At 40.0% G+C, this 26,923-nt stretch overlaps 1 protein-coding gene across 2 annotated transcripts in view; it reads left to right on the plus strand.

Moving 5' to 3' along the window:
• SMAD2 (SMAD family member 2) overlaps window positions 1–26,923 on the plus strand; it is a 50,268-nt gene that overhangs the window by 18,608 nt on the left and 4,737 nt on the right. Inside the window, exons 3-8 of one of the 2 annotated variants that reach the window (XM_057405697.1) lie at window positions 17,334–17,423; window positions 18,569–18,762; window positions 19,241–19,375; window positions 22,448–22,522; window positions 23,820–23,873; window positions 24,973–25,185. In XM_057405697.1, coding sequence (XP_057261680.1) covers window positions 17,334–17,423; window positions 18,569–18,762; window positions 19,241–19,375; window positions 22,448–22,522; window positions 23,820–23,873; window positions 24,973–25,185 — 761 coding nt within the window. The remainder of the gene's footprint in view (window positions 1–17,333; window positions 17,424–18,568; window positions 18,763–19,240; window positions 19,376–22,447; window positions 22,523–23,819; window positions 23,874–24,972; window positions 25,186–26,923) is intronic. The other variant, XM_057405698.1, reaches the window with a different exon arrangement.

Genomic DNA, 26,923 nt, shown 5'->3' on the forward strand with positions numbered 1-26,923 from the left:
ACTCTAGGTTGCAAAGTTTGATGCTCTTGAGGCTTACACAGCCTTTAGGTGCTGCATGGACATATAATGGGAGATAAAAATTCATGCCAAATTTGACTTCAGGTCTCAAACTTAAAATTCTGAACTTGAGGTTAGCAATCAGTAAGACAGTGCTAGTGACATTACCGACATCTGAAAACTACTGTTAGGTATTTTCTTTAACTACAAAGCTCTCATAAAAATAGTTCTAACTGGTGTTTTATCGCAAAACTAAAGGTAGTGATGAGGTAACTGGTGGTCTCAACCTTCTCAATTTCTTTTAAGCTGATTAAAGAAAAATAAGTCTGTTTAGGCAAACTAACCATGTGGAGATACCAGCCTGTCTGGTGTTAATATTACTGAATTACATATAAGGAAGGAGCTGGACAGCTGTGCAGCTTCTGTTGTACTTGTCTTAGGAAACTGACTTTAAACAAATGCCTTTTGACCTTTGGTTGTGAAAACAGTATTTGAAGCATTTCTTACTAAAGTTTTGTGAACTGGTCAATACTGTTGTGAGGTCCTGTTCACTGGGATGAACTGTTGTGGATGGGGGTGTGACAGAGTATGGTGAATGGTCAAAGCAGAGTAAGCCAAAAAGTTAAATGCTGTCATTCCCTCTTTCCTTACCCTTCCTACATAATTTCCACAGTAAAGCCTAAGAGTAGATTTATTTTGTTTTGCTTTCTCCTATTTGATTCATAGCATTAGTGTATGTTGTAGGTAGAGTAGGATGAAGGATTAGTATGAGTGTAAGATAATGCCTCCCCCCGCAGTAGCATATTTTACTTCTACCAACGCTTCCTACTTGAATGGCCACTAAGCAGCAAGACCCTATTCCTGATATTTACAGAACAATACATGTGCATCAATGAGAAGGCATTGCCCAGATGCTGCATATAACAGCAGCTGAGGCCTTTCTTTAGTTGGATTTAAAAATTAATTTGAAGACTAGCCTTCTAATGCAGTGCCAACTGAAATTAAGAGTAGTGATTGTGTTCAAGTGTAATTGAGTGGAGTTTTATTAAAAGTACTAAATCATAACTGTTAGCTTGGTTTGTTGCATAGCTGTGGCTGATGTGGAGGGCTGCATTGCTGTTACTAAGGTTAAGCTTTAGTGTAGACATAGTTCAGGTTATAGCATCTTATAATATTGATGTCATCCTGAAAAAGGAAGTCTTAGAATATTAAACAAAGGGCTGCCAGATTTAAGCTCGTGCAATTCAGGAAGCCATGTGACTTATCCACATAATTTGTTACAGAAACGGTGTGCCAAGCAGAGCGTATTGGCATGTCATTTCAGGCAGGCCAGCATGTGAAAACAGAAATTGAGCAAGATACTTAGCCAATACCAAAATGCTGCATAGTTCAAAGGAGCTTTCCTCTCGAGTCACAAGGCAAACCTGTTGAATTCTGGGGACTGTATCGTATACTAACTGGAGCACTGGGTAGAGGCTTGGGGGATATGGATTCTGGCTTTGCCTCTGCTGCTTTCTCACAGGTAACCTTACAAGTTTTTAATTTGCTGTCATTTTTCAGTCTATAAACTGAGATTAATTTTTGTAAAGTGTATGTGATGCTGCTTCTTCACCTCACTGGTATAAGCTGTATTATTTGGTTAGGGAATGTAAGTTTAAGGCATCATTCCCATTGGAGTGATGTGGAAGGCAAATTTGGGGGTGATGAGTTGTTGGAATTTATGAAAGTTCTTTATCTTCAAGTTGCTGTTACTCCTCATTAGGATTGCCTTAGGTAAGAAGCAGGAAGAGTCAGAACAAGAAGTCTTAAAGCTTGCTTCTTACGTGCCATTAATTGTTTGTCAGGTTACAACTGATGCGGGGGCTGTTGAATTTTAAGCAAATTAAAAAACAGCTACTTGTGATTGCTGTAGTGACTTAACGTGCTTGGTGAATCCTGGTAAAAAGCTGTAACCAGGAAGAATAATGCCTGTATCTGGCACATTAAGAAGTCATGTTGGTCACTCAAGAAAAACACTGACTGTGCTTTATTGTTAATATTGAGCCCCAAATTACCTTGTAAATACTTACTTTTCTTCTAATAAAGAATTGGAGCTTTAGTCCGCCCGTGTCAATGCTAAACTGTTCCCTGGCTTACTGTTGTAATTAGCATCTTTGTATCAGGCCAGCTATTCAGTGTGATGAAGATTTCTCTCCTTATTATATTCTTTTTGTAGAAGTCAGCTAATTTAGTTTTCTTGGTTCTATAATAAAACACCTGAGAGCTCTTCTTACTAGGGTGAATGTTTTATGACAACTCGGAGCAATTTTACAGGAGAAACTTCCCAGTTGTGTAGCTCAGGCTGTTAGTCTAAGAAGAATTTATAGGATAAACAACATGCTGCAGTTCTTTTACAGCTGCAGCTTTGAACACAAATAGCTAGTTAATGGGCTCCCTACTGATTTAATCCTGCTTGTAATCTACACCTGCTAATTTAATAAAAGCAATTTCCCGTGTCTTGTTTACTACTTGTTTCTGTTCATTTACTCTGACTTGGTTGCAGTGCTGATTGGTGGAAAACTTCTAAAATTTACAGTATACAATGCTGTAGTCATCATGAACAGCTTTCGTTGGCTTCTGTCATGCTGCATTGTTTGAAGCAGACCAGCAGGATACAAGAGAACAATCGGCAGCTGGAGTGAGTTCACATCTCACTGCATATGCTTCAAAATTGGCAAAAGAACAATGAGATTGGGAAAATCCCCTTGAACAAGTGCTACCCAGTGATCTGACTTCAGCGTTTGTTCAGAAGAGATTCCCCAAATTGTACATTCTGAAATGTACAAGCAGGTTTCAGTAGGTCAAGAATTTAAAGCTTACTTTCAGAGTTTTTGCCTGAAATTGTAGGTAAACTGACTACTTCTTTGGGTGCTTGAGTTGTCTTTTCTTGGGTACTGGATAGAGAAAAGCCTGATGCCAAGGCAGCAAACTGATTTTTGCTTTAATGCAGAATTTTAAAGTTGCTGTTAGATGAATTGGTGACTTAAATTCTAGAACTGGTCTCCACTTCCTCTTTCATGGGAGGCTTCAAGTCAAGTTCCTCTAATATTTAAAATTAGTTCATGATGTAGCTTTGGTATTTTGAACATGAAGAAAGGCTGATACCAACTGATGTGGACTGTTGCAGCTTTGTAGCATGGAAAGATGTAGACAGATAGGAATAGCCTCATGTTCGCAGGTCCTTGTCCTCATGGGGGACTTCAGCCACACTCTCGTGAGACCTCACATGGCATATTGTGTACAGTTCTGGTGTCTTCAACATAAGGACATGGAACTGTTGGAAGAAGTCCAGAGGAGGACCATGAGGATAATCTGAGGGCTGGAGCACCTCCTGTATAGAGGCAGGCTGAGAAAACTGGGGCTGTTCAGCCTGAAAAAGAGAAGGCTGCGGGGAGACCTCAGAGCAGCCTTCCAGTATCTGAAGGGGGCCTATGGGGATGCTGGGGAGGGACTCTTCATTAGGGACTGTAGTGATAGGACAAGGGGTAACGGGTTCAGACTTAAACAGGGGAAGTTTAGATTGGATATAAGGAGGAAATCCTTTCCTGTAAGGGTGGTGAGGCACTGGAATGGGTTGCCCAAGGAAGTTGTGAGTGTGCCATCCCTGGTGATGTTCAGGGCCAGGCTGGACAGAACCTTGAGTGCTATGGTTTAGTGTGAGGTGTCCCTGCCCATGGCACAGGGGTTGGAACTGGATGATCTTAAGGTCCTTTCCAACCCTAACTATTCTATGATTCTACAAAGACTGATGCCTTTTCTAAGCACAGTTAGTAACCAAAAAAATCAATGTTTTGCTGTCGCCTTTGTCTCTCAATTAGATGTAATATAGTAGGACAAAAAGCTCACTTAAGTGGCTGTGTGTGTTGCAAGCTGCATTGCTGGCAGCCATGTTAAACTTAATTTTTTTAATCTTTTTTTAATTTTAAATGGCTGTAATAGTCTGTTCTCTGATAGGAAGATGTTTTTACAAGAACACAGTGTCAGTGTGTTTGTCCATTACATGGGAACACTTCAACATCTTGGCCAGTAACGACAGACATTCAAAGAAGGATTTAAGCAGCTCTCTTTGCAGCAAGAAGCCATGTAGCTCTTTACTTGAATGGTAATGTTCCTCAAGCCTTTGAAACTCTCATCTTTCTGGCTACAGTGGAATCACAGACTGGTTTGTGTTGGAAGGGACCTTACAGCTCATCCAGTTTCAACCCCTTGTCATGGGCAGGGACACCTTCCACTAGAGCAAGTTGCTCCAAGGCCCATCCAACCTTGCCTTGACAAAGGATGAAGGATATCCATGAATAGGACAGAGAGCAGAGCAGCTGCCACCTTAGCAGCAGGCAGATGGTAGTAGATCAGGGTTGACTTGTGTTAGGTGGAGTGAGGAAAAGGAACTATTGGATGTCCTGGGAAGGTGCTTTAACTGTTAAGCAACTGCATGTGAGGCAAGAGCATTTATGGGCATTGTCTTCAGATGTGTGTTCTGGGTGTGGATCATGAGCAAGATGCTGAAGACTTTAGGACTTGCATGTGATGTTAACACATCCTTTCTGTCTCCCTCTAGGCAGCAAGGAATAGATTTTAATTCTTGTTCAGTTGTCCCCTGCATACACATTTTCTGGCAACAGTGTCTAATATGGGGTCCTGTATTTTGTTCTGAGCCTGAGGAGAGCAGAGGCACAGCAGGACACACCTTATTATTAAGTTGCTTTCTTGATTGTTGCCTTTTTAAAGCACATAAGGCAGTATATCTCAGCAAACCCAATAAGTTAATTCTGAAAATAAGATACTGTGTTCTTGTGTCAGAACAATTAAACTATTCATGCCTCTATGGCTGCCTTTCTAATTGTGAACTTGCTTTAATAGTTCTCATAAAATATGGACATTGCTGTGAATGATGATAATGTCATTGTCTTATTTAATTTTTGTATTTGAATGTTGGAGAGGGACTCTTCATCGGGGACCTCAGTGATAGGACAGGGGGTTTAAACTGGAACAGGGGAAGTTCAGGTTGGATATAAGGAAGAAGCAGCTCTTTACAGTGAAGGTGGTGAGGCCCTGGAACAGGTTGCCCAGAGAAGTGATAAATGCTTCATCCCTGGCAGTGTTAGTGCCAGGTTGGAGAGAGCCTTGGGTGGCATGGTCTACTGTAAAGTGTCCCTGCCTGTGATCTTAAGATCCTTTCCCACGCAAACCATTCTGTGATTCTGTTATTTAGAAAAATAATACAACAGTCATGGCACAAGGTACCATCCAGTTCTCTTCTCTAGTGTGTTGTTTGGGAAGCTTCCTCTATGGCTCAACCTTAACTTCATTTGAAATGCCTTACAAGAAACACTGCACATCTTTGTAATATAATACCTGCTGTTTCTTTGAATTTTTGTATCTGTCCTCTTTAGAGATAGTCTGTTTTTTGGGCTGTGGATCAAGTTTAATGTATTCTAATTCACCAATTTTCTGCTGGGTATGAATGGCTTAGGCTGCAGTAGGGGTCATTCTGGGTGTAGAGGATTCCATACATTGAGTACTTTGTATATCCTGTGTTCGTCTTCCTGGGATTCCTGGGATGGGTGTATAGGGGAAGCTGTCCGCAGCCAGCTTCAGTTTGAAATGAGGTGTTAAAAGATCCTGTAACTGTTGTTCTTTTGCCATGTCAGTGTATTTTGGAGGAACATGGATAAGATGAATGTCTTGCAGTGCTAATCCTTTACCCTCACTAAATCGAATACCCAGTAGCTTGAGAAGGTTAATCAAAAAAATCACAAGTTTTCTCAGCTGTCCATCAGTTGCAAAACAGCCCACTCATGCATTAGCATCAGCCACTCACCCACTTGGAGAATGACGGACTGCTTAAAACAAATTATTTGACTTAGCCCTTGGTAGCTGTACATGTGAGCTTGTGGGAAGAGCTTTCACCGCACCTACTATGACTAATAGTGGTCAGAGAACTTGAGGTAGTTTTTTTTTCTCATGTCTGTCTTGTGCTCATCCTGAAATGTGTGTGCTGAGCCGTGTTTATGTCTTTTTGAAAGTATGATCTTCTAGGAGATTGCTATCTCCTCTTAACAAACAAATTTGTAGTGGATAGATCAGTCAGCATTTTGATAGGTATGCCTTCCTATAAACATAGGATACTTCTGATTCTGTTGAGGTGCATTAAGGATGATACAGAGCATTAATCTGTGAAATTGCATTGGGTGTCATCTGAACCCATCACATAGTATTGCTTACTAATGCAAAACAAAAATAGAAAAAGTAACCACATATGGTGTGAAATGAAATTGAGATGAATCTGAGTTCTTCATTTCTTATATAATTTGTAAGTAAAAGAAAGGTATTTAACAGCTTGACATTGCTCCCAGTCTGAAAGACCATGCTTGTCATCTGTCTCTTTAGTGGGAGCATTTCAGTGGTAATTTAAGCATTAGAAAGGAATTGCTTGATCTACTGTTTTCATAGGCTCTCATACAATGAGAGCAGAGGACAGATGGCGATTTCTCAGCTCGAGTGAGTTACCGAACATCGTTGCTTCATAGCTGCCTTGTACCTGAAGTGGTGCAACATCTCACTAGCTATGTGGAGCTCTGATTCTTTTCCTACATGGATGCTTTTTGGAGCATGTGTTCTGATTATGCTTCCTTTACTCTGATAATAAGCTTTGATCCTTTTATCTCTAATAAGAGGTATTGGTTTTGTCTTCTCTGGAAAGCTTTTGTCAGAAAGTACAAAGACATTTTCCAGTGTGGTGCTCTCAGGTGAAATAGAGATAACATGTCTGAGCTAACTAATGTTGAAGATAGGTAATGAACATGGTACTTCCAGCTATGGGAGTTTCAAATTGGCAAACTTGAATGCCATTTGAAGTGTTTACATTTCTAAAGGTACTAGGAGAAACTAAAATACATCAATCAGACAACCTTTATTGAATATAATAGCATAACCAATGAAAGCAGTTTAGGGATTCCAAGTTATCATTTCAAGAGTGTCATCTTAAATATGAGAATCCATGTCCTCAGAGCTTGTGGGTCCACATGATCATATTTTGTTTTCTCCGTATTTTTTTGTTTGGGGTTTCCCTTACCACCACCTGGTTTGTGTCTGGGGAGCTGCCATTGTGAATCCTATTGTACACTTGTCATCCTCACTAGATGCAGGGTATATAGAAGCCACTGGTTTTGATGGCTTTGTTTTTGAACATGCGATTGGGGAGAGTAAATCTGTATTGTGGTTCATCTTGTCTCCAGTAAGGCTGCTTCAGAGATTGAGATGTACAGGTTGTAGCTGCTGAAGGCTGTGGTGTTACCTTGAGAGTAGGGAATTGTAGGGCACATTTCCCAGGGAAGCTGTTAGCTCATCATTTCCATAGGCTTTTTTTGCATGCTCCCTGCCTTCCGTCTCTGAGCATGAGACTCGTGGCCAGCTCCCTGCCAACTCCTGAGTGAGGTTGAGCTGTACTGCATACCTGTTATTTCTCAGTCGCCATCTCTGTGCTGCTTGACCCTTGCAATTTAGAAACCTACAAGTTTGCAGGCTCTCCACCTGACTTTGAACAGGGAGTAAAGGCTCTTTGATAGAATCTACATCTGAACAGACCATACGGACAACAAGAAAAGAAATATTTTACTTCTGCTTGGTTTCTGTGGCATCCTGGAAAAATTGCTCTTGAACTTTGAAGTGCTATCCTTCCAGCACCTCCTAGCATCGAGAGAAGAGTAAAGGTAACACACTGTTGTTGTCTGTTTTATTTTGTCTGACAGCATGGGGCTAGCACATCAGGATATATAGGGGAAAAGAGGAGGATAAAGTGCTTTGAAGGGGCCTGCCTTGTATCTGTATTTCTGCTTTTGCAGGCAGCTTGTCGCACGTGCAGCCAGGAAGAAGTGTGTCTTTAGAAAGGGCAACAGAAGCTTATAATGTTCATTAGGATGACTTGTTGGCCTGGCACTCTTCAAAACTGGAAGAAACTAGCTACTGTCCCTGAAATGAGCTATGGGCAGCTAAGATGTTAGGCTGTGACAGAGTGTCTTTTGTACCTCAGGTTCCACTTTTGCATCCCCTGTGGACATTCTTAAAGTTTAAGCTGAAGTAAATGGGAGTTGTTCAATGACTTTTTTTCTTTCCCACAGTGTTAGAGAGGTTAATTGTATCCTGTGCCTCCTGCTTTTCTGGCTATTTTGATGTGTTAATTTTTTAGCATACCTTCATTTATAAGGAAGGTTATTAAGTCATTTTCCTTGGTTCAGATGCTATATTTTGTGTTTGATGTAATGATACTGAATATACTGTACAAAATTCTATGTAAACTTTATTCCTGAAAGGGTTCTAATGATAAGTTGTGACATGGCTCCTGATTTATACTCCACTAAATACACACATACATAAACATTTCTTTCTTGGATGTAGTGTGTTCTGAGTATCTGTGTGGGGAAGAGGCGGGGAGATAAGGTACGATTACTGTTTTCAGCAGTAATCTTTGTATTGCATATGCTCAAAGAAGAAAAGGTCTGCTTTTGGATTTGGGGAAAGAGGGAAAACCAAGCTTTTGCTTAGATAAGCCTAAATCTAGGGTTGGAGACAACTGGGGGAGCACTCAACTGTGGGATCCAAATGCCCTGGCTGCCAGGTTTACTATTGTTCTTGTTCTGAAAGAGAAACCTGTGCTTTCAGTTCTGTAAGATTCTTGGAGTTTAGAGCTCTTTCAGATGTTACTTATTTTCCTAGACTTAATAGGATCTGTTTCTCCTTTGAAGAAACAAAGAATCTGTTAACAGGCTAACTGCCCGCCTGTACTTTCAACATGTGTAAATACCCATTTACTCTGGTTGCTAATACTACCTTTTAGCAGAAATTCCCCAAGGAGGAATCTTGTCCAACTCCTCTTAAGGGTGAGTGACCCAGCAGATCTTTGTAAGTCATTCTTAAGAAGAATTCACACTTGTGCTTTTATATTTGGCATTGGGTAAGATATTAGCTCATTCCTCTAGCAGTACTCAGGAAAAGAACAATTATTTCTTATTGAATTACAGAATGTTTACGTTTTTCTAATGCAAGGAAACAAGATCAGGACCTTTGTGTTACTTCCCATCATTCACAAGCAGGGATGAACTGCTGTAGCTTTGAGTCACAGCATGTGATAAAATGTGTATTCCTGGTTACGGGTATAAGTGACTAGGCAACATTTTGCCACTGTAATATAATACCAGATGTAAGTAAAAAGGTTGGTCAATTCTGCAGGGGTACAAAGTGATTTAAGAGTCAAAAAGTAGTATGGCAGATATGGGAGTAATTTAACATTTGCATTGTTATTGCAGATCTCTTTAATGTTTTCTAAGTAAGCTCAGTGCAAATGACCTTTCCCCTGCCACCCCCAGCACAGGGAAAAGAAACCACGAACAACGTACATTTCAGTAACTGAGCCAAACTACATTTTACAGTAAGATTTTGTTCAGACAACCTGCTGTACAGCTAGATGAGGTACTGTTTGCAAAGGCAGGTAATATAATTAGCATTGCTGCTAGCTGGTATATAGACATTTTAGGCTGTATTAGGGAGAAATGTTAACTGCTGGCATATAGAAAGAACTGTCAAATTAGAATAGAAAAGCAGCCAACATATTTTCATTTGAAACCCAGACTTGAGGAAACCATGGTCAGGCAGATTAGGTAGGAGCTGTTGTCTGTACTGAATACAATACTGTGTAAAAAAAGTTAGTATGCAAGGTTCAGATCTTCAATGTGTAGACTTTAACCTGTTTTCTCAGGCAAATGTAACAGAAGCAGCTATGAGCAATGTTAAAGCAATGGCATTTGCCCAAAATAGAAAATCAGATTGCAGAAATGTAGTGGCCATTTCTTACTACTCTTAACTGCATTTTGGACAGCATGGTGTAGCTCTTGAAGCGAATTCTGCACCTTTTTTCCACCCTCTTGACAGAATGTCAGTCAAGGTAGTAAATCCTGTAAATGTTAGGCTGCTATAAAGGTGTTTGTGTGCCTGTGATAAATAATTTCTCCAGTTCAAGTGAAAACCCAATCATTTCTTCTGTTGTTTTTTTTTTCTTGTTTAATCTTTTGAGTGAAATGTGAGTGAAAACAAATAGCAAAGGGAGGGCTTTGCATGAGAATTCTAGATTTTGAAAATTCCATTTGCATCTCCCACTTTAAAACAGATAAATGGGGTACTGTCAGTTTACTGAAATTACTTTCCGTTTCAGTCCCAGCTCCAGCACTGTAAATGTAGGGGCAGACAAACTAGATTTGGTGGATGAAAGGCTCATGATTTTAAGATGCAGGAGAAAGACAAATGGAGAAGATTGCCTTGAACATGGACTTGCAAATGTGTTAGTGGCTGTAGATTCTCAAAGATGTGAAAGGTTCGGGAAAGACGGTAGGAGTTCAGTGTAATACTTCACAAATAAGGAAGTTAAATGTCCAGGACCATTCCATAATGATTCCTGTATAATAGAGGCTTTGAATAGCATGATGCTATTTGCATTTCAGGTTTTGTTACCTTTCTAGTGCTACCACTTCAGTTGAGGAGGCTGTCAACTAAACCCTGTGCCTTTTAGCTCCTTTAAAAGCTGTTCCACTTTGCAAGACTTTGAAGAAGAAAGTGGAATTGCAGATATGCATGAATTGTGACAATATTAACACCTTCTGTATAGAGTTTCTGGCACTTCATATGTAAATATCTTTGAAGTGGTTCTGCCTACTTTCATCTGATGTTGTACTTGTTGCAAGCACTTCATTTAGTACAAAAAGTACCTAGAACAATGAGCGCTGCCAGTACTGTAAATAGTGTTAGTGGTAGGATAGTTGCTTTGTTCATTCTGTGTCTCAGTAAAAACTGGTAATATATTAATAGTAACAACAACCAGTAATATACCAGGCCAACAGATACCAGCCGAAGTGTGTGTGTGACAGTTCTAGTGCGCATAGGGTGCAGTTTTAAACTCTGCTGGCTTCAGATTCTTTCAACTGTTGGGGCAATCCCAGGCACAGGTTAGGCAGAGAAGGGATTCAGAACAGCCCTGCGGAGAAGGACTTGGGGGTGCTGGTCAATGAGAAAATGAACATGAGCTGGCTTCAGTGTGCGCTCACAGCCCAGAAAGCAACCGTATCCTGGGCCGCATCAAAAGGAGCGTGACCAGCAGGTCGAAGGAGGTGATCCTGCCCCTCTACTCTGCTCTTGTGAGACCTCACTCGGAGCACTGTGTGCAGTTCTGGTGTCCTCAACATAAAAAGGACATGGAACTGTTGTTGGAACAAGTCCAGAGGAGGCCACGAGGATGATCAGGGGACTGGAGCACCTCCTGTATGAAGATAGGCTGAGAAAGTTGGGGCTGTTCAGCCTGGAGAAGAGAAGGCTGCATGGAGACCTCAGAGCAGCCTTCCAGTATCTGAAGGGGGCCTATAGGGATGCTGGGGAGGGACCCTTAATTAGGGACTGTAGTGATAGGACAAGAGATAATGGGTTCAAACTTAAACAGGGGAAGTTTAGATTGGACATAAGGAGGAAATTCTTTCCTGTTAGGGTGGTGAGGCACTGGAATAGGTTGCCCAGGGAAGTTGTGAATGCTCCATCCCTGGCAGTGTTCAAGGCCAGGTTGGACGAAGCCTTGGGTGAGATGGTTTAGTGTGAGGTGTCCCTGCCCATGGTTTAGTGTGAAGTGTCTGTCCCCCCCCCCCCCAACCCATGGCAGGGGGTTGGAACTAGGTGATCTTAAGGTCCTTTCCAACCCTAACTATTCTATGATTCTATAACTATAGTCCCAAATAAAAAACTATAAAACTGGGCATTACTGATGAGACCTACCACTTTTATCTCTGGTTATATCTTCTGTTTTGCAAATACACTTGAAGAAATTGCAGGGATATCTTGGATGTCTTGGAATATGTGCAAGTAGGTACCATCTTATTTGATACTGTGGTTATGACTATTTGGACGGTACTTGCACATGCTTGCTTGATCTGCAGATTGTACATTTATTTGGCTTTTAACCATGCTGAGAAACTGAACCTGATTAAGCACTCTAGGTTGAGTACCACCCTGAGCTGGCTTTATTAGTTGGCATCTGGACATCAGTGTGGGGATTATGGTTTGTTCTGTGTAGCTGCATCTCCAACTACTGAAGTTTCTAATTCAGAATTGCTACCACTGCAAGCCAGGATGCAAGTGGCTTTCTATATTCAGTAAGATGAGGTCATGCTGTCACAGACTAACATTAATTAATATGCTGGTTAGCAATGGTCATCTTACCCTGTTCCTTTTTTCATCTAGCTGGTCAGTCAGTCTCCTTTACCACCTAATCATATTGCAAATACAGGAATCTATTTTTGGGCAGTGTGTTCCAGTTGAAATGATGTCCATCTGTATTTTTTGACTCTTGAACGTGACTATAGCGTGTTACTTGAGACTCTATCATCCCATGTAGTTTATATCTGGTTATTACAGATTTTGATACAGACTTTGATTCCTTCAAGAGGGATATGATACATTAAAGCAAATGAAATTGTTCACTTAGGAGTGTGGCGCAAACCATGTTTATCCATGTTTATTCTTCATGTGCAGATCAAGAATTCATCTGTATTTGAATAGGGACTTGATAGTCCGGTTTTATCATAGAATGGTTTCTGCTGGAAAGGACCTCAAGATCATGTACTTCCAACCCCCCACCTGCCATGGGCAGGGACACCTTATACTAGACCATGTTGCCCAAGGCCCTGTCCAACCTTGCCCTGAATGCTGCCATTCAAGGGGTTTTTTAGGAGCTCAGGTTTTCCTGTTAAAGGAAATGATGGAATGGAAGAAGTGAAGGCATACTGTGTGCTGCTGCATAATGGTAGCCACATTAGAGATTATTCTTGCCAGAACTGTACAGCATCATCTGAGATGCTGCTCCTTAGAAGAAGATGAAAATTCAGGTTGATACACTAGCCTTTGTAACCCTCTCCACTTAGAGAAGGGCTCCAACAGAAGCATCTTTGGTTCGACCGAGTAATAACTTGTATGACTCTTTCTAGGAGATTCTCAGATGGGAAAAGCAGGACTGAGTTGCCCCAGGTTTAGTGTGTGTAGCAGGTTAACCAGATATCTGCTAGACTTCAACTTCTCCCTGGGTCTCAAAGAGCAGCTGTTATTCCTTGCAAGTATCCTTTGAGCATCTCTTCTTTCTTCAGGAAATAGTTTTCCCTTGTTAGAACTTCAGAACACCTGGGAAGCTGAGCCAGTGTGATGCTTTGTGTCCCTGGTGCCTGGTAATAAACTTACTAATTTTGTGGGGTCTGCAAAAGCAGCAATCTGATACTCAAGAAGGCTTGCTCTCGGCCTGCTAGAGGCCACAGAACATGGTGATTTGCTAATCTGAGCTAGTGTTGAAAGGTTGAAAATATTAGCTTTTGTATAATTAACTTTGTTTCTGTCAACAGACAAATTGTTTTGAGAACAACACTGATAATGCTCCTTGGAATGAAAGTGTCTGGTGAGAGGGAAGTATATTTGCTTTAAACTTGTATTTTGGAGTACATTTAAATGCTGTCTACACAGGAAAGATTTAAGTACAGCTTGGATGCAGGAGGCAAATTGTATTCTGGAAACAATGGTGGCTTACCACTGCTGTGATATACTGAGAGTTCAAAACCAATCACCCCTGTTTAGTAAAATAAGCAGCCTGAAAGGTACTTCTGGACTTCAGTTTGAGGGCAGTCTGCTTAGTAAAGGTGAAATGGTGATGTGTCTTGGGTGCCTCCCTCCTAATAAATTAAACGTGCCTGGAAATGTTCCCAGGCACTGTAGCCAACTGGCTCAGGACTGCCATGTCCATATCTTTAAACTCTTAGGTGCCAGGGCAGGGTAGCTTCATCTGAGCTGCCCTGTGTGAATCCCGATGGAGTGCGACTCACAAACCTGGGAATTGTGTGGGAGAACAGGACTTGGCACAGCCCAGTGTTGGGGGAATGTCCTAGCTGCTTTCTAGCATACATGATCACATTCCCAGGGCCTGGGAACGTTTCCAGGCAAGACTTAAGTTATGAGTGCAGATGTTAGTCCTTGAATCTTCTGAATTCTTTATGGACTAAGGCATAGAAGGACTCTTCATATCACAAGGGGTTTAGTGTGCTTCAGAAAGGGACATTTAGGAGAGAATGCCTCCTAGTTATTTTGGGGCAGTAATTCCATGCTACTGAAAAGTGTGTACCTCCCTTTTAGATGGTTTGAACATCATTCAGAATGCAGTCACCTTTGTAGCTGCCAGGGATGAGTAGGGAGTTTGCCCTCTATCAGCCTTTTGCTTGTGTATGAATAAGCATACTGTGGCCTTTCATGGGAGTGCTGTGTATGAAATACGCTTTTCACAGTTGTGAGGCATTTTGTTTTGATTTGGTGTGCGTGTGAATATTCAGAGCCCTACTTTACGGTCTGGGTGACGTGGGGGGAATGGTCTTGCATCTTTTAGGCAGTGAGTCTTTTATGTGAGCAGGGAAGTGGGGAGCCCGCTTTATTTCCTTCAGTGTTTTTTCCAGTGAACAGTAAAAGCTGTGTTCAGCTGACTTTATTGATCATGTTGGATGATTTTGTGCACACTTTTCAGTATTTGATTGCAGATTATTGGAGGTTTGAGTGTAGTCCTGGAGTAGATGAGCTAGTAAAACACTGGTATTTATCCGAGCTCAGAGGAGACAGACATCCCGGAAGACAGCGTGTCATATAAGCTGCTGATTGTAAGAGCAGTTTTGCTCTAACTGGTATCTTTTTCTGTACCTCCTGGCCTGCCCTCCCTCCATGATGTCCTAGTTCAGTTGCAAGCTGCAGCTTCATCACACAGCCACTTCAGTATGGTTTTCTTTCCATAGGATGTAGAATCTGCTGTCAGCGTTGGTACTTTGAATATTTATAGAGAGAAGAAGTTAGCAATATAAAATACTGTTCCTGTTCATTATGCTTTCTCAGGGGCTGTGAAATTTTACTTTTGCACGTGCTGTCTTAAAAGTCTTGTGAAGCAAATGTATGGCATGTCATGCTTGCACCAGTGATGCACCCCACAATTTGGGGAACGTGTAATCTGAGTGACAGCATCAGCTTCGGAGTGTTGCTTTGTATAAAGGATCTGTTGCTCAAAGGTAGTATGCTGCCAGAGCTGACTGTATCAATTAATATGCAGCAGGCTTTGTGTCTCCTGATTGTTCTTCTTATTTAATGTACATGATGATCTGACTTACCAGCAGTAGTGGTGCATATATAAAGACACAATACAGTGCAGGGATGCTTCCCTGTGTCCCACAGGCTGTCTGCATGCCTTCAGGGCAACTATTCCAGCCCTTCATGCAACCCACTGTCATGGAAGCATTTTGGGAATATAAAAAAGAGGTTACAGGCTTCGGTAGTACAGTGATGGTCAGTATCCTTCTTTATCCCACTCTTTCTGGAGAGCTGTGGTGGTGCCTGTGTCTGAGATAAGATGTAGCTTGTTTGGGAGAGTTGGCTTTTTGAAGAGCTGAATGTATGTTAGCGAATGGGCCTGCTTGTGGCTCTCTACAGCTCTCTAGGCAAAAATCCATCTAGTATGAAATTTTGCTTGTGTACATAATCAGTAAAATGTCAAAGGCCATTATTATATGAAATACTTGTGTTTGTGATAAATGCAAGCTGCTGCTCAGAATTACACTCTCGCTCCACCTTTGTAGTGCTTATGTAGTTCCACTGTTCACAGAAGACCTGATGAACAGAGGAACTGATGTGGCTGAAAACTAGCTCTCAAAATGTAAATTTTCCTCAGGTATATTCTGTGGTCAGCTAGCCAATTTACTGATTTGGGTTGCTGCTCGATTGTATGGACACTTCATCCTCCCTGGGATGGTATTAGAAATGAGGTCTGTCATGGACAGGTGAGAAGGGAACGAGAACCATTGATTCTCTTCATCAATAGCCTACACTTCTGTTTTGTTAAAGTCACTGTGGAATTGAGATGTGTGTCAGCCCTGAATGTAGTTTTAAGTACAGTGCTGTGCTTTCTGGTCTTTTCTTTCATAACACTAATAAATCCTCCCTGTGTGGGGAGGAGAAATAAGAAGACCTACCTCACCCCTCGTCTCTTAAGGACTCAACCCAAACTTGTAAGTGTATCTGCCAAGCTTAGGAGTATAAATTTAAATCACAATGCCTATATTTAAAACTAGGAGTTTGGTGAACTTGGAGTCTTTTCTTTCTGTTGCCTCCTCTTTAAAGAGGTTATTTATTTTGAAGGCAGCGTAGCATCCAGTCAAACTTCAGGCTTTGTAACAACAAAGTGGAGATGGAAATCGCTTGCGAGCCAGCTTCTCTTTGAGATGCAAAGTCTAGTTGTGTATTACTTATATAAACTGTCAGTTTTCAATAGTTGCAGAGCTAGTATACTTTAGAGCTGAGCTTGATTTATGCTTCTGAAAGTCTGCTGCCCATTTATAAGCCCCTGCTGTTTTCCTGCTTTGCTTAAATCTGCTGTTGCTTTTATTTTGTGCCTGTGACTGAAGGCTCCTTTTTTTGTTTCCTGTTGTGATCTTGTCATTGAATCAGTTCGGGAAAGAATTAGTCTTCTTTCCTTTCCTCCTGTTTGATTTAGCAATTAAAGCTTTATTATTCTTCAGTTGAGTCTTAAAATACTATGCTGTAAACTTGTGTTAAACACTGTGGTTTTTATACTGTGGAAGAGACTATGTAGTTATTCAACTAAGCAGAGTACAGAAAATGGTGAGAAGTATCAGCTATAATGTGCTTTTCTTCAGAGTCCCAAGTTTTCCTGTTTTGGGAAAAGCAGCAAATTTGAGTATGTGCATGGAGAAGGAGAGTAATTCTTAAGTTGGTGGTACCTGAGAGTTAGATTGTGACACTCGGTTTTGAATGGCCTTTCTTTGAAGTCTTAGGGAGACTTATGTTTAAAACCAAACAAAAACAAAAAAAAAACCCACACACAAAAAAAAAGCCCAGAAACTACCCTTTAAAATTTAATTTTGTTAAGACCTGGGCTGAGGAAGTTTTGCCTGTTTTAAGGAACATTACAACTGTATTAACTACTTAAAAACAGAGAACTTGTTCACCTCTTAAAAACATTATCATTTACCTTGAATCACGTGTTCCATTTTGATAGCCTCCTTCATATAGAAAATATAGCATGAGATGTCAGTTTAAATGCAAGCCTAACAATGCTCTATCTTCTATGTGAAAGGAAGTGTTCTGTACATTTTTCCATGTTTGACATCATGGTGTTTTGAATAACCATGTTCCATATTCATATCAATTTTTTGTTTTTGTTTTCAATTTATGCACAGCACTTGCTCTGAAATTTGGGGACTGAGTACACCAAACACGATAGATCAGTGGGATACAGCAGGCCTTTACAGCTTCTGTGAACAAACCAGGTGAATATTCTGCCCTCTCTCGCATCATAGAAATCTTGTGGGAGGGATTCGCTTTGGAGGGTCTGTAATGGGATGATTTAGTTGTAAAATAAGACAAAAATGCTTCCTAGGGCCTCTCATGGTACAGCATTTTAAAATACTTGCTTGCCAGTATAGAAATCCAAGTGTTCTCAGCTGATGTTTTGACCAATGAAACTCTAATTCTGCATTATTCCTGTTTCACACCAGTGCTATTGAAAGAATGGGAAGACTTGTTAAAATGCAAGCCCTAATGTGATCTGGTATTTATATTAACAAAATTGGGAAACTTAATTCTTTAGGTCTAATCTTACAAAGTGTTTAAACTGCTTTGTATGCCACAAGCTTTCAGTTAAATCTTGCTAATTGGCTCAGATACAAGCTACTAAAACATTGTTTGTAAGTTCTTCAGTAGTTAATGGTGGGCAAATTCTAAACAGGGTCTTTATTTTTTCATGTCACATTACTTGATTTGTGTATTGAGGTTTGTCTCCCATCCCATAACAATCATAAACATCTGCATTTGTGTAAGCATATGCAGTCTGTCTTAAAACTAGCAAAACATTTTCAGCTGGTAGCAAGGCAGATGAAGTCAAGAAGATAAACTGTACAGCCCTTACAAGATGTGCATTCATGCTTTTTGTGTTATACTGTCATGTGGATCACTTGGACAGCTGACTGCTTATAGGCTTATTTGCAATACTGTGGGAATTCTTATGCTTAAAGACGTAAAACATCCATGCCACAGCAAAGCCTTGAGGTTTAGCAGCGGAAGGGACTGTTAAAGTGTGTGATTATTCTTTTTAACAACTGTCTTCTGAATTAAAAAAAAAAGTATATGAAGTAATCATCCTAAATACTTGGTTGGAGGTAGAGTGGCTTTTAATGAAGTCTAAATTCACTGGCAGTAATTTGAGCAGCTCAAAAATAAGTTAAAACACTGCTTGATACCATCATTTCTATCCCATTTGAAGCCTTTTAATACAAGTATAAATGTCACTAGCAGTGTCAACCCGCTGAATTCTCTGAATAACTAAACAACCTATGCCATGTGTGTACACTGTTGCTTAAGCAATCAAGAGACAGCATGCAGTCTGTAAATACTTCTCAACATTTTTGCCCTATAGATCCCTCGATGGCCGTCTGCAGGTATCTCATCGTAAAGGATTACCGCATGTTATTTACTGTCGTTTGTGGCGCTGGCCAGATCTTCACAGCCACCATGAACTTAAAGCAATTGAAAACTGTGAATATGCTTTTAATCTTAAAAAGGATGAAGTATGTGTAAACCCTTATCACTACCAGAGAGTGGAGACACCAGGTAGGAACACTCCTTCTGACTTGCTATAGCAGCACCTATACTCGTTCAGCATGATGTTTTAAATGAAAAATAAAGGAAGATGATGCTTTCTCTTGCCAAAGGTACAAGATTCTTAAAGATGCAACTTTTGAGAATATTATCCACCTGAAAGTTTTTAATAGCAAGGTTACTGAAAAATCTCTACAAATATGTTGTATACTCCAGATAAACCCTTCCAATACTGCTAGCAGTTTCCAGCTGGCTAAGTATTAAAAAGGAGAATAGAGGCAACTTTGTGGAATTGGTCTTACTCAAGATGCACCTCAGAAACTTGTTTCTTCCAGTCACCAGTAACAGCAGAACTGAGATTTAGAAAATCTAAAAATATTTGAAGAAATTTTTAGAAGTTTTAGTTGGTTGTTGGGATTTTTTTCCCTTTTAGCTCACAGAAGTGTGTATTTTGAGGGTCTCATGCATGCTTTGAAATTTGCTTTTCCAGTTTTGCCTCCCGTGCTAGTGCCACGGCACACTGAGATTCTGACGGAGCTTCCACCTCTTGACGACTATACCCATTCCATTCCTGAAAACACTAACTTTCCAGCTGGAATTGAGCCACAGAGCAATTACATACCAGGTATGTTTTTTAGCTCCCACTGTACACAGTATGTTTAACATTGTATCACTGGTACAAAGATAATTTCATCCTTCTAAGTGATCAAATAACTTGAAAGATGCACCAGTAAATTAAATCAACTAGATTGTATGTATTAATTCCAATGGAAATACCTGAACAGTGTTGCTTGCAGAACACAGTCCTGTGTGAAACCATATTGCTGTGGTTTCACAATAGCTTAATTGGTTTCAATAGGTTAATTAAGATTCAGAATTCTAATGAGTGCAAAGTAGACTTTCACATTATTCTGTAAGCCTGTTTTACAACCATATAGGGGTTGCCAAATGCTGTCTATTGGAGATTGAGTGGCAAAGTGCTGCTCGATGTTGTCACAGTATGTGGAGAAAACCTTAAGTTGCAAAACAGTGACTTAGAAGTGTTTTTATCTGTAATTCACAATCAATCAAGGTCTGCTTTGTGTATTTGTTTCTATTGTGTGGAGTCTTGTCCTTTCAGTATGAAAGGACAACCAAGAATTCCCTGTTTTCCACCCCAAAACAAATAGCCAGGCTAATCTGTTACAGTGCACTCGAAAGTCTGTACCCTTATTGAAACATAAAAACAGTGACCTTTGTTTCCTGCCCAGCTTCCTGTTTCCTGTCTCTACAGGAAGTTGTCTGAAGTGTAAAACCAAGCAAATGTGAAGTTTACTCATAAATGTTTATTGCTGCTGTGTTATGAACAAGCTCAGAATTCAAATCTCTAAGGATAGGATGGCTGCCTTGAAATTCAGATACATGCAGTGTGCACGTTTGGGATGTGTCTAAACATCTTGGGATGTTGCTTATGTTTTCTTTAAATGTATCCAAGAATTGAAATGGCACCAAAACAAATCAGTTAATTTGATCTTATCTGTTTAGTTTGTGCCACGTTTGTTGCCACCCGGGGACACCAAATCTTCAACGAACAGGTTAAGGTGCTAGAAGCTGGTGTTACTTTCTTAACTTACATACACTTTTTTGAATCAGTGTGAGAGCTTTTGCTGGCATTTGCAAACAACCTGTGGGAAAGCCACCATTTGAAAATCAATTGCAGTGGAAATGAGCTAAAGCAACTGGGTATTTATTTGCAGGAAGTCTGTTCAAGGTGATTGCAGGTATTCGTGTGATCTTGCAATGTTTATGCAGCTAACCACACCTTGCCTCCTCTTTGTCACCGACACCCTCCTGTTGTATGGCATCTTTATTTGACCTCCCTAACTTAATCTTGAGTACTTAGCTGAGTATTGGTAACTCTTGTGTGTCTCGACAGCCTGCTTCAGAGAACTGTTTTCTGTAGCTGTAGGTTGCCACAACTGTGGTAGTTTCTCACCCCAGCACTCTCTCAGAACTTGGTCTACAGTGAGGCTGATTTTACCTACAGCTGGTAAGATGGTGGTCATGAAGATGCAGGATGGCCTTTGGGGCTGTATGTTCCCTTTCAGGTTATGGATGCCCTGAGTAGTCCCCAGTTCTGGCAGCATTCAAGCTGTGCTAAGAGTTGCTAATGTTGCACTTGAGCATTTATTTGCAGCTGTGGTGGTGCTCAACCCCTGACCCTGAAACAGTATTAATAATACTAGGTGGAGGAAATTTTCTCTGTTCAGACAGAAACTACATGTGGAAAATAATCTGTGCCAGAGTGCCTATATTAGCAACTGGAAACAGGAGGCATGGGTTGGATTGGAAATGGTTATTAACCTTTTACCATGGCTGTGAGCTTAATTATAACAAATGATTTGGAGATGTGTGGAGTCCACTTTATCACAACAAATTCTATAAGAGTAATTCAAAACAAATATGATTTTTGTCAAACTTTTTTGTAGCAAAAATTCCCCTTAATCATCCTTTTAAATGCTCACTTGAATTTTGTCACATCTATACTTAGCACACTAGTTTTACAGAATGAGTCAAAGATATTGTCCTTCTGGTTCATTTTTATTTAACTGACTTAATCTGGCTTCCTCTCGCTGACTTCCTTCTGATCTTACTATATTTCTGTAAATCTCAGGCACAGTATTTGATATAATTTGATTTTAATTCTTAAGCAAAAGGCTTCATCTTTAAAGTTCTGCTGTTTGGTAATAGTATAATTAGATGTGTTTACTCCCTCAGATGTCTTGGAGACAATTTTGAGGTGATAGTAGAGATAGCTCAAACACTTTCACTAAAGAAATGCAGATTTTGCGTTTAATGTATAGGAAAAGATACTGCTCAGTTCAAAGAAAATTATTTCCTGGAAGGCAGTTGGTTAATGCATTATCTGGATTACAAAGTACATTTCGAATAAAGAGGAACATCCATTCTCTCCTGGATTTTGAAGGCATTTCTGTGGAATTAGACGCAGTTTCTAGTATCAGAATGCTTCAAACTTATTACTGAGCTTACTTTGGTCTATGAAACTCCATCTTAAATCTAGTTAAGACTAGGCTGTAGTTTTCATAGAGCTTGGAGGTAATAATAATGATGATAGAGCCTTTGTAGTGTGACCAGTTAGATAACACAGTGGAATCAGCTGTGCTGTAGTGAAGGTAAAATGGATTGGGCACTGAACTAAGAAATAACACTTAAATCTAGAAACTTATATAAGGTGTGGGAGGGCATCTGATCTGATGGTTATACTACAAAAAGACAGCTCAGGTAGTTGTTTGGATTTTTTTTCTAGAAGTCACCAGGTAGGTGTTTATTTCATTTGTAATTCTACTAAATCTGAAATCTGATTGTTACCATTGCAAAATTGTTACTAGCTGTAGTGAAAGTAATGGAACAAGCAAGGATTATCTGCTAATGATATAACACATTTGAACAGTTGACTGGCAACACAAGAGATGGTACATTTTAGATAGGCAAGTAATACATTTAACCCAGTGGGAGAGAGACAACAAAATGAAATTCTAGTTCAGTATTCAGGTATGATATGGAACTCCTGAAGGCTTGAGGACTGCAGTGCTGAATTCTACATCTCTCAGATTTCCCCAGTCATTCACCAAATAGGTAGATTTGTGTTTGGTTGTTCTTTGTTTTTTTTGGTCCGTTTGTTTTTTTTTTCCAACAGAAACACCACCTCCAGGGTATATTAGTGAAGATGGAGAAACAAGTGACCAGCAGTTGAACCAAAGCATGGATACAGGTAATATTTAATTTTTTGCTACTTTCAAGACATAGTATTAATAGTTGTGAACCCTGTGCAGGGCAGACTGAATGCAGCCTGAATGCTGATGGCAATAGCCCTCTGTATAACCAGGTGTTTTCTGTTTAAAATACCACTTCCAGTCTTTTGTGAACAAAGTAATTTTTGCAAAGAGAATGCTTTTAAAATATTCTGTGCCATATTAAGTGCATTTCATTTGTTTTGTAAAAACATACAGGTCTAATTAGGTCTTCATCAGAAAGGCTTAAAATAGATTTTAATACCTAATTGGTTTCAACCTACCCCTAATTTTACTGTCTGGACAGAGGCTCATTGAAGCAAAAGGTCTGTTGGCCTAAACAAGTTACCAAAATGCTGCATTTTGAGAACCTGTCTCCTGACAACCTTACCACTTCTGCCATATTTTAAATAAGTTCTTGTATGGAAGGCTCCATTGGAAGAGGAGTAGAAACATTAAGTGTTTCTGTCTTTGTATGGAAGGATTTCTGTGTAATTTGGTTGGCCTTAGACTTGGATAAAGCACAGTTAATGTGCTGGGTAAGAATGTCCTGCTGTGTTCTGGCAGACTTGTGTGTGTTTGGTTAGCTGATGCTATCAACCTTTTTCAGTTAATTGAAATCAACTGCACTAGTTTCTGGAAGAGCTACAGTGTTTTCTTACTATTTGACAATAGGTACCTTAATTAACAAAGCCTCACATCAGCAGCTGTTGTAGGTATGTTTCTGTGCAAAGCTTCTCTTTATTTTACCCGCTAGTGTGGAAGCTGCATTTGAGAGTGCATGGTTTTCTGTTTGTTTTCATTCCTCATCCCAAGAAAGAATAATTTCCTCAAAAGAGAAAATCCAGCTTGTTGTTTTGCAGAGATAAACCCTCTCCTTTGAGAACGGAGAGGCAGTATCCCACTTGCTTTACCCACTTAATCTTACCTTTTTTTTTTTTTCCACTGAATTTTGGAAGAAATCACTGCATTCTCACTGGAGAAGTGCATCAATAAAGCCGTGGTCACAGAGTGCACATGAAGTGAGACCTCTGCCAAATACAACAAATACTAAGATGTTAATTAAATCTTTATGAGGAGGTATAGGTTCCCAAGAGCCTGGAAAATAAAATGTGATCTTAATTCAGACATGCCAGAAAATTGGTTGTAGGATTTCTGAGGCTTCTAATTCCAAAGAATTTCAGTACAAAACTGTATCTAGATAATGGTTATACCTACCCATCTGAAATAACAAGAATCATTTGCACTGAAATCATGTGCTCTGTATTGCTTCAACAGGATCTCCAGCGGAGCTGTCTCCTAGTACTCTTTCTCCAGTTAATCATAGCCTGGGTAAGCTGGAAATGCATCTAATTGTTTCTCCGTGTGTGGTAACGCTTTATATGTGTGTGTATATATATATACACATATATATAATTACATTAAAAATGAGAATGTACTTTAAAAATTAGAGCTGTATAGTGAGGAGACTGGGTTGGCTTCCTGATGATAAACATGGTAGGGCTGGGTTAACAACTTGTTAACAAATACTCTCTTTCTGTAACTGTTGAGATTCTAACAAAGAGAAAGAATAATAATTGTGTGTGGAATAGCATTTATAAAAGAAATAAGTTTGAAGGACGTTAGCCTATCCATAGTGCTGCCTAGACTTGCTGTCTTCCTTGTATCTGTGTTCTGCTCCTCTTATATACTGTTTCACCTGTAACAGCAACACAGTTGTTTTCCCCACATTAGTTGCCCACCTGCTTTGATCAGGTGTCATTGCTGTGTGTCTGTATAAATGCATCAGGAAGATCAGATTCCCTTGAGTTTGTTTGAGGAATAGTGATGGGATATATGATAGGAAAATGCTGTTTGGAGAGTTGTGTATGTAATTAGGGTTGGTGAAAAGAAGCAGCACAGGAAAAGCTGAGGATGCCCAGGGAAGGTACTGAGCTCTAGTAGGGGAGAGTAAAAGGAGATTAGAACTGCCTTTAGATAAAGAGACAATACAAGATCTAGTGTAATAAAAGGGAACATCATTTTAATATTAATATTTTTTCCTTTGTGTTGTTCAGTGTCTGATAGTTTGATCTTTTAACATTGCCAAAATGTTTGCAAGTTATAGAAAGCCAACAGAAATGTCTCAATGTCTGGCACTCACAGCAACATTAGCTTAATAATTTTGCCGAGCAAGATGCAAGTACTAAACTAAATGAGCTGTGGTCAGATTAGATCATCTGTTCTTCCTCCTTTCCTTCATGGAATATTGAATTTCATTCTGTTTACTAGGGTAGGTGAAAATGACAGCAAGCAGAACATAATATGAGTAGTTTGAGGAGACTACTGCTGTCATTTCTAGAAGAGACTAACAGCAGATTGGATAAACTTTTCAGCCTCAAATTCTATGTTAAGCTTGTCTCTTAATTTTCTTTTGTTTTTTCTTTTTTAGACTTGCAGCCAGTTACTTACTCGGAGCCTGCGTTTTGGTGTTCAATAGCATATTACGAATTGAATCAAAGAGTGGGAGAAACTTTCCATGCATCACAGCCTTCCCTGACTGTAGATGGCTTTACAGATCCATCAAATTCAGAGCGATTTTGTCTAGGTCTGCTTTCCAATGTGAACCGAAACGCTACGGTGGAAATGACAAGGCGACATATAGGTAAAAATCTCTGATCTTTTAACTGTTTAGTTTCATTTTAGCGTCGAGTTATCAGGAATGATCCACATAGGGTGGGCAGACCTTTGCGGTGGGATCCTTTCACCCTTGTGCAGCCAGCCATTGAACTTCTCTCTCAGGGCTTTCCAAGGAGAACTTGGTCTCTCTTGCTAAGGACAGTAGTGGAAAGACACAGAGGTCACAGTTTCTGAAACTGGGGGGAAACGTAGCATCCTCTGCTACCATATAGCCAGTCATAAATGGGAAGAGTTACAGCGATGGCTGAAGCTGAAAGGAGTTGCCTTTCCTCAGTCAGTAGCCAGTTAAGGCAGCACCAGTCACACACCTCTCAGGCTGAGAGCAGCACCAGATGAAGCCACTCAGCTCTATGGGATTTCTGTTGCTCATGCTGCTGTTCTGCAAAAAGGTGCACCAAAGCATCCTGAGGGGTAGGTTTTTGGATTTCAGGCTCCTTGTTAGACCACTGCCCTAGGTATTATTTATATTCAGAGCTGCTTATAATTGAAATTTAAGCTTTAATTACAAAAGTTAACATGTTGTTTATTCTAATTTATGAAATGTAGAATGGGCATTTTACTTTTTGAATTCTTTCCTGAAATGGGAAAAGCTGCCATTGAGATGATGTGCTGTTTTAACATCACAAAGGTTTTCTTTGTAGTGGCTAGTAAAGAATATTGTTTTCCACAATGCAGCAATTTAGCTTTAAGCTCTTCAATGAACTACGTTATATTTTCATGGGTTCTTTTATTTAACATCATTCATGAGATCTTTTTTGATTTTGCTTTTAGTAAAAAAGTTTAACCACTGAAGTAGAACCACAAACTGGTTTGTGTTGGAGGGGACCTCAAAGTTCATCCAGGTCCAAGCCCCAGCCACGGGCAGGGTCACCTTCCACTAGAGCAGGTTGCTCCAAGCCCCTCTGTCCAACCTGGTCTTGAACACTGCCAGGGATGGGGCAGCCACAGCTTCTCTGGGCACCCTGTGCCAGCACCTCAGCACCCTCGCAAGGAAGAGCTGCCTGAGATCTAACCTAAATCATCTGCTGTCAGCTTAATGACAGCCACATTCACAAGATTTTTGTTTTTTGCTTTGTTTTTATTTTTACTAAAAAAATTAAAAATCTTTTCAGTAGAATCTTCTGACTCCCTTGATACCAAATGTAAATGCTTGTCTGGTAAAATCTTAGATGTGCAGAAGTTCAAGCTATGACTGCGCTGACTGAGCAAAGAGGTCAACGATGAGGAAAAGCAAAAATGAAAGGAGAGCTCTCTCTTTATAGAGCAGCTAATACTTTGTTTTGAAAATAGAGAAATAGAGAAAAAGGGGAAGAGAAACTGTGGCCTTCAAAAGACCTGATAATTATAAACAGTGTGCCTTATCAAAAGATCAGTTGTACATTGCTTATTTATGCTAGAAATGACCCATATGTTTTTTTTCCACTCAGAGATAACAAGATCACAATTTAAATGTGAGCAATAGGGTATCTTAGGTATATTTTTTTTGTAGTAGGGTTAAATAAAGTCATGTTGGTTTTGTCAAAGTAGCACAGAGAAAAGGGGTATGCAGTGGGTTGTGAAATAGTGTGGGTGCATGTAAGCTGAGACTGTTGAAGTGGTATACTTATTTTCCTTTTTTTTCTATAGTGGCCTGTGGCACTTCACATATAACACTTCTTAATATTAGCGCAGGTTTTAATTCTGAATCTAACCTTTTAACTTCA

This window comes from Pezoporus wallicus, unplaced genomic scaffold, assembly GCF_028554395.1.
Source record: "Pezoporus wallicus isolate ANWC-B61680 ecotype Strahan unplaced genomic scaffold, APGP_CSIRO_Pwel_v1 scaffold_13428, whole genome shotgun sequence".
In the NCBI taxonomy this organism is placed as follows: domain Eukaryota; kingdom Metazoa; phylum Chordata; class Aves; order Psittaciformes; family Psittacidae; genus Pezoporus; species Pezoporus wallicus.